Here is an 8,335-nt window from a genome sequence, read left to right on the forward strand (position 1 = left end):
TTATGAAACAGAGGCTCCAGAACTCTCATCCTCTTTGTGGTTCCCCACTGGGCCCTCCCCAGTCACATCCTGTACTGTCTTGTACTGAGGAGCCCAGGAGTGGACAGAGCTCTCCAGATGTGATCTCACCAGGACTGAGCAGAGGGTCAGGGCCATCTCCCTTGACCTGCTGGCCACCCTCTTCCCAATGTACCCCAGGATACCACTGGCCCTCCACATACTGATTTCACTGTCAGAAATATAATGTTGAGGGTATTGTGAGCATGGAATTATTCCTGTATTTCACATTTATTATTTTAAGGAAAGGGCACTTTTTAAATTTTCTGTTGTAGTCAAAATATCTGAATCTTCTATTTTATAGACTGTATTTTAATTTCAAGACTTAAAATACAAAACCCCTAGAAGAAATCTTAAGGCTATTTCCACAAAGACTTTTTTCATGGTTTTATTTTTATATTACAAGCCTTTTTCCTTTGGAAATGCAAATATATACCATCATAAATTGTAATATGGGACATACAAAGAATCCTTGACCTTCATGTAGCATAAAATGATTGTGATCAAATAATTTAATGCAGCAATGTAGATTAAAAAGTATCCAAGTATGTATTCGAGACATAGAGAGCAGATGTTGATTTACAGCTGGACCTGTGATGGAAGGAATCTTCTGTCATTATCCCTGTAATGAGGAAGATAAAGAGAGTTCTGCTGGCATGTGCATTTAAGCTGGGTGGTATTAAACTGGACTGACATTCAACACATTCACCTGCATCTGTCCTGTCCCTCTGCAGGCTGTTTGGAAGAACAGCTCTAACCCGAGTTTCCAGCTCTTTACAGTACAGGGAAAGGAACTAAAAAATACAGGAAAGTCCCCTAGACCCACTAACCAAAACTCAAGAGGCACCAATGATATGTATCATATTATGAAGCAGAAGAAAACTTCCATGGTTTCAGGATACAGAACTGAGAACAGAAGCCCAGGTTAAAACTGATACTTTTCCAGTTTTCCTCTGTTACACCAAATCTGAACTTGCTAAGGCCAATTCCAATGAAGTCAAGTTTGGGTTAGGTCTGTACTCTCCATGTCTTTCCACCTGCAAGGCAGGATTGATAGCAAATCTTTTGACTAGGCATATGGTATGTGACAGTAGTCTAGTGGTTGATATAAGTAAAAAACCAGATTTTTCAGATCACCTAGTGGAGATAATTCTTGCATTTTGGCCCATGGGAACTAATGATATTTGATAACTGATTTATTTTTAAACACACTGCACTGAAAAGTGGCCATGAAAAAGGAACAGACTCATTTTAACTAATCCATTAGATCAGCTCCTGAGCAGAAAAGGCTGGCAGAGCTTGCAGAAGAATTGCATGTTAATGAAGTTGGAGGTCACTCATTTTTCTAATTAATTATTACTTGACAGAAAAAAATTCATGAAAGCCATGCTATGTATAACTGTTTATGTTATGTATAACTGTACTACATACAACTGTTTAGAAGAAGGGAAGAAGCAGATACTTGTGAGGACAGAGCCAGCATGCAAATTATCTATCCCATTCCTCTAATCATCTTGGCCTTATCATTCTCTACCTGGTGTGCCTCTGAGATTATGTAAGTATTACAGCTGATAACATCTTGTGGGACGGCAGTTTCTATGACACAGTTTTTTTCTCTACTTTTGGAGAATATCTGCCTTTGGTGAGGGGATAGATCTTGACTTCCAGAGTCCTCTCTGGTTTCAGCCAGTGACTTACCTGTCTCAGAGGTGCCAGCCCTGTCACTACAGCACAGTACATTGCCTGCTGCTGTAGGCACTGCTGTGGTCCAGCATTGGCATGTACATTTTAGCCACGATGCAGTAGCTGACTCCAGGCCTCAAATCTTGTATTTTAATAACCTTGTCTTTGCCTTCATACACCAGGACCCTGTGGTGCTTCGCACAGATTGGAAAAAAAAGAGCCAGTCAGGCACATTTCCCTGGCAAGTGTGTCTGTGAGTAAAGCTGGATGAGAACAGAGCATGCAGAACAGCACATGGACTTACACAAACTCAATAGCATTAATAACTTATTTATGTTTTTAACAGAAAATTCCCTCCCTCCCCCTCCCCCCCAATTCCTCTCCTGTCCCAATTTTTTAATCTAGGTCATAGATTATGAAGTATTAAATTGATGGAAAATAATCCAGGGAGGAATTACAACTCAAATCAAATTCAATTCCTGAAAAATAAGCCTACTTTGTTTTCAAACACTTGCACAGTCATTGCTGCTCCCACAATTCCAGAAGACTGTTTCAACAGTAAAACAAGTATGGTGAGCCAACACTTTTCTTGCTTTTCAATGGTAAAGGTTTCATATCTGAATATATTCTTACCTCATCTAGCAAATTGTTGATTATGAAGACTTGATACAGCAGATCATAATAATTTGTCATTGGTATTTTGCTGCCTCTTTTCCTTTTATAAGGAGAACGTGGAGCCTGGAGCTTTACTGTTATGGATTTGTTGCTATGGACCACAGTTACCATTGGAGGTCCTATCATAGCTATGAAAAAAGAAACCCAAAGCTATAAACACAGTTATAGTTTATTAACAATATTTCCTAGAATGCAATTTGAATCCATTCAACAAATGCTTATGTTACCAATAATATATTATGCTGTATTTACTCCTCAAGTGACACTTAGTAAATTCTTACTTCTTGGTGTTTATTTGGTTTGGTTATTGTTATTTTGGAGGTGACATTTCCAGTGTTTGTAAAAGTTTAAGCCAAACTTTTTGAAATCCCTTAGAGCTGATGTTGTTAAGTGCTGACTGGTCAAGCAGAATTCCAAAATTGTCCTGAATTTCTTTTTCCCTTGTATTTGTCTTTGTGCTTGGACTGCACAAAAATTCCATTTGAACCATTTCAGCTATGCTGAGGATGCAGTTTACATCATTACTTTCAAATATTTTGCAGTCAGCTTGGTTAAACACAGCTAAGGCTTCAAGCTAGTGCCTGCATGCACCTGTGTGCAGCACCAGAAATGTGAGGACACAGGGCAGCAGCTGCCACACGAATCCCTCCTGGAGGATGAGGAGGTGGCACAAGATGCTCTGGTTTTGCTGCAAGGCACTGCTCTGTGTCAAAGCTTGTGGTTTCATCTGCACAGGAGGCTCAAGGTAGTTGGCACTTCAGGGCTGTGAACTGATTTTGATTTTGCATTAGCCAGTGAGGGAAAATGGGTTAATTCATGGTGAACTTACTGGTGAGGAGACTGCTACTGTTCAGTTCGGGCAGTCCTCCATTTCTAACATACTGTGGCACTATAGTGACAGTACTAACCAAAAGCTTGCACATGGCCTTTCTATGTCCTTTTCTGCAGTCATGATAACACATAAGTGTGAGACGAACAGTGGCCACACACCACACAGCTCTGTTCTCTCTCCTCCCCCTAAAGAAAAAATGCTTCCTTTTTTATTGTCTCGCGTCCTGTCCTTCCAGCAGCTCCAAAAATGCCTGAAAATAATTTGTGTATTTCCATCCTCAGAGGAAGAGGTTGAATTAAAAGGATCTTTTGATCTCCTAATTACTGGTAAATGGCTACTTAGGCATAATTCCTTGGCTTTCAAGTGTATGGAGAATTACTTTGGCATAACACTTCACCTGAGAGCTACTGGCTCACTTCTTTATGTACAGCTTTGTGGCTAGAAAAGAATTCCTCATATTTGCAAGCTGTGAGCAGAAATGATGCATTCCATGCCACGGAAGATGGAATTCCTTCCTGGGGGACACGTATGCGTGCACTTACTCTCTCGCCAAGGAGTGAATCTGCAGCTGAGGCTCCAGTCAGAGTAGACACCAGCCAGGGCTGCTCTCACTCTGCTGTAGTGAGGCTCCTGGATGTCAGAGGTCTCGTGTGTTAGGTCACAGACACGGCTTGAAATCCCCCAGCACTCGTCTTTGTTTCGCCACGTGCTCTGCCCATACCTATGGTGAAAAAGGAGGAGGGATGTAATCTTTAGGGATCGCTGCCTGTGTCCATGCAGATTCTTAGCTATCTGTTTTATTCTCGCGGCACTGACAAGCGTCCTGCCGTGGAAATTAACTGCCTTCAATTCGCTAACAGGGCAGGCTGACCTCATGGGTGTTAGGGAGCTACAGGTTTCTGTCTTTTCTGGAAGAAATCTAAAGCAGAGATATGGGTCACCAGCCCTGTAGGAAGCCACCTCTCAGTTGCCCCATGGGAGAGGTGGGCAAGCTTTGGCTTAGCCAGTGCGTTCAATGATGGGCAGAATGCTGGATTTCACCAACCAATTTCTCAAGGGCAATAATGATTTCAGGCACTCACCCGTGTGCCAGGGATGGAAGTAGACCCCAGAGACCAGCCCCTAATGTTGCCTCAATCTTTCCAGGCAAGGCACCCTGAGGCAGTGCCATGGGAAAGGTAGGCCACCAAAATACATAAAATGTTCTATTACAGAAGAACTTGACCTACCCAGACCTGCTTGACGCAGATGGCTGGACCCAGTGACTTTCAGAAGTCCCCTGGAAACTACATTTTGTTTCAAATCCTTAGTGCAATGAGGGTGAAGAGCATAGTGCTGGGGGTGCTTATTCCTTGCCTGACTCATGCTCCTTGCCTGCACCTTATGGGACTGATAAGTGCAGAAACAACTGAGAGCTGGCAGCCAAGCAGGACGTGGCTGTTCCCCAGGAATGAGAACATCCTGTCACCTGAGAAATCATTTTGATGATTTAGCCCAGCAGGGCTAAGCCCCAGCACAGTGGGAGGCCCCAGTACTTACACTTTATACTGCACAAAGTAGAGCACATCTCTCGCCTCTCTGGCCCACCCAGGCTGCCAATGCAAAGTGGTGTTGAAATTTAACGAATGGAACTCTACCTTCTGTGGCTTAATCGAATCTTGCAGGTCTTGGTTTTCCAAAACTAAAAGTGCTGTAGATAAGAAGGAATGATAACGTAATGTGTTTTTTCACAGACACACTCCTCCATATTGGAAGCAGAGGGTATTGCTACAGAGCATTCAGTTTCATGACAGTTAGCAGACCACAGGAAAATTAAATATCCTGGATCTCACACTCAAAACTTTCCAAGTCACGAAATCAAGCAGTTACAGAAGAAACACATTTAGAACTATGAAAGGAATACTTTTATGTGGTCTGAGTGTTTGGAGGTAGTTTTTTTGATGATTGTTTTGGGTTTATTTGTTTGTTGTTATTTTGATTTTCTTTTTCTTTTTTATTTTTTTGTTGTTTTGTTGGTATATTTTTCCTTAGTGAGTTTGCTGGTGTGAAAGATGCCTCATGCACATCCCAGGAAACAAACCCTTCAGATCTGTTCACAGAGTCTGCAGTAAACAGCCCCCCATCAGTACTTAAAAGTCAAGTGCTCTTTCCCTCTTCACTCCACAACTCAACTTTACCCTGAAGAGATCATAGCTCTTTTAACACGCCAGTCATGTTTACCAGCTCCTGCCTAATAAACAACCACCTGAAATTCACTGCTTTTCCTGTCTGTACCACTGGAAAAGCTGTCTGACAGTTTTCAAGATCATCTCTTTTCAAACTTCAATATTACTTATAACATAAGCAGTAAACAACCTCTCTGAATCATTCAAACCCTAATGTTTTTGTAGGTTTTGTAACGCAGATGACAGCAGCTTTTATTCTGGCATAGCACAGAATCAGAAAAGATTTGTACTGGCTGAACTGAAACTGATAATACAGCCATGAAAAAATCTAATGGGCAACACATTAATTTTATCTGCATTTCAGTACCTGTAAAGATAAAATAACAAACTAATTTGAAAGTGGCTGGCTTTTGAAACCTACCAAAGGATAGAGAGATTTATTAACTAATCCAAAAATTCAATAACAAGCCCTGTCCTCTCCCTCCACCCCCTTCCCATACAGAAAAAGAGCAAAAAGCCCTTACTTACAAGTTGTCTCATCCTGAAGCAGGTGCATCAGTAAGCAGAGGAAGGAAAGCATGATCCCCCTCATGCTTAGGAGAGCAGCTCCATGACTGAAAAGCACCTCTGTTCCTCTTGGGCATGTCTTATGAGGAAGTAATTGTTAAGCACTCCATTCCAGAGTTCCCCTTATTTTCAGTGGTTTCCAAATTCCCCGGTTTGGCTTTGGTTTAATTTAGCTGGGAAACATATGAGTAGCTCTAAATTAAACATAAGCAATTGTTCTTTCTTGGCAGCTGTGGTCATGCCGAGTTTGGAACTAATTATGAACCAAGCCATTATGAAAAAAGTCATCTTTTTAAGACACTAATTCCCAGATGATGTCTGCCAATATTGCTTTGTCCCATATATTTGTCACAGAATCTTTCTTGCTTGCCATGCTATGATTTTTAATATTTATTTAAATATTTGTTTGTTTACTTTCAGCTCACTAGTTGCTCAGAGCTGAAGAACACAAGAAATTTTGCTCCAAAGATATAAAAGACCTACCCATGGGATGTGCTCTGGTTTGATGGACTGCCTCTGGGCCAAAACCAAGAGATGGAGTTTGCAGATGTGCTGGTGGCAGGACATCATCTAGGGGGCTGTCACTGGAGGAATGAGGGGCTGTGAAATCACTTCTGGCTGTTGGGCAGCACATTCACTCCATGCTGGCTGCGGGGGAGATGCTGGAAGACCGGGGAAGTTGCAGGACTGACAACATCCAGGCAGGGATTAGGAAGGAGAGCCCAGCCCATAGGGCCAAAGTGCCACTCTGGGTTGGACTTTCAGACTGCCTGGAATCATATGCCCCAACTAGTGTAGGTGTGCTGCAACACTGCCCGCACAAATATTGGCATTTGCCAGCGTTATCCTCTGGATCCTGCCTGCCCAGTATGTCCATCCCTACAGGCTTGATGCTAGGGCTGGGGATGCTGGGGCTCCCCCGTGAAAACAATCTCACTTGGTGCTTGCAATGCTTTAATGCCCCATGGACGTCTGTCTGGTGGGAGATGAGTTTTGTGCTCCTGGGATGTATGGAAAGCGCAGACAATTTGGTTGCTGGTGGTGAACGTGGTGCTACTGCCTAGCCTTGCCCCCCACTCTTCCCTCCACAAAAGCTCCCCGATGCTGACACCCACTGGTACTTCACTGCTCATGCACGAGTACAACGAAGCAAAAGTTGGGATGCATTCTCTTTTTGCTAACTCATGATGATAAGCAAGAGGAGAAAAATGCTAATTTTATAAGATTAGCGCAGCCCTGTGTAACAGCTTCCACAAAAGGAGTAATGGATGTGAAGACTACCTGTCTGCAAACACAAAATTGTCATGAAATCATCTTTACTTTGGGAAAACGTGGAAACAGAAGACTTGTCAGGTCAAAAAAACTGCAAGTTCTGGTTCAAATGAACTTATTTAAAGGCCACCAGGTATATTGAATAAACTGAACAACATCTAGTCAAGAAGCTGACCTTGGTCAGATGGGTGGGCACAGGCTCTCAGTTCAGCTGATCACCTTTACCTCATTATACTAGCACCAAACCTGCAGTATATATAGTAAAAAGTTAACTGTGTAGCTTTGAATAATGAACTGGTCAGACCAATTAAGGGAATTGAAAACTGAGAAACAAATGAAGAAAAAAAACTCACCAAAATGAAGGTAGAAGTCAGAAAGTTTATCTCCGGCTGCAGATTTTTTATCTATCCATTTCCCAAACACATCTTCAAAATCCAGTGACCTTTAAATAGCTCCCCACACCAAATTCAATTAGTATTTCATCATGTTATATGAGCTCACGTACGGGAATAGGGAACTTTCACAAACCAATCACTAGACTGAAAAGTCACCAATGTTTACTCACAGGTCATGTATTTGTTTACTTGAATTGTACACACCTTCCCATATCCCAGGAAGCAGCCCATTGCCAGGAGCTGAAGTGTGGACCTTTGTCAAAGTTCCTTTGGATGGTGGTTCCTCCTAGGAAAGCAGAGCCTGCCGGCGCCAGTGAGTTTTGCTGGGAAAAGGCTGCTGTGCAATGTGATGAAACAGGGCAAGAAATGCCTGTCACATGGGGAAACCCAGGGATTCCTGTGCACCGCCCTCTGATAGCATTTTATCTGCAGTACTGGGTAACTCTTCACATCAGTTCTGTTGTCATTGAAGCAGCCGCCGTTTCAATAGCAGGCTATCAACCTCTAACACCGCGCTACTCATCAGCCTCAGTCCCGCTGCTTCACAGCTTTGTGTGATAAAAATCACTGCAGTCAAAGAAGGACCAGCTGCACACACACACACACATGCGGACAGGTACATACATACACGTCTGGAGTCTCACAGAATATGTGTATAGGGTATATAGTGCATTTCAAAATGTGAACTA

General features: G+C 42.5%; 1 protein-coding gene across 1 annotated transcript; it reads right to left on the bottom strand.

Moving 5' to 3' along the window:
* Nucleotides 1–430: 430 nt before the first annotated feature.
* On the bottom strand, nucleotides 431–7,858 carry IL22RA2 (interleukin 22 receptor subunit alpha 2). Its single transcript, XM_033512918.1, has 7 exons — nucleotides 7,851–7,858; nucleotides 7,605–7,693; nucleotides 4,787–4,937; nucleotides 3,790–3,968; nucleotides 2,374–2,543; nucleotides 1,756–1,934; nucleotides 431–679 (listed from the first exon to the last, which is right to left on the bottom strand). The coding sequence occupies exons 1-6, from the start codon at nucleotides 7,856–7,858 to the stop codon at nucleotides 1,782–1,784; spliced, it is 750 nt and encodes a 249-aa protein (XP_033368809.1). The 3' UTR covers nucleotides 431–679; nucleotides 1,756–1,781.
* Between the last annotated feature and the right edge of the window lie 477 nt (nucleotides 7,859–8,335).

Source organism: Parus major, chromosome 3 (genome assembly GCF_001522545.3).
Source record: "Parus major isolate Abel chromosome 3, Parus_major1.1, whole genome shotgun sequence".
Taxonomy (NCBI): Eukaryota; Metazoa; Chordata; class Aves; order Passeriformes; family Paridae; genus Parus; species Parus major.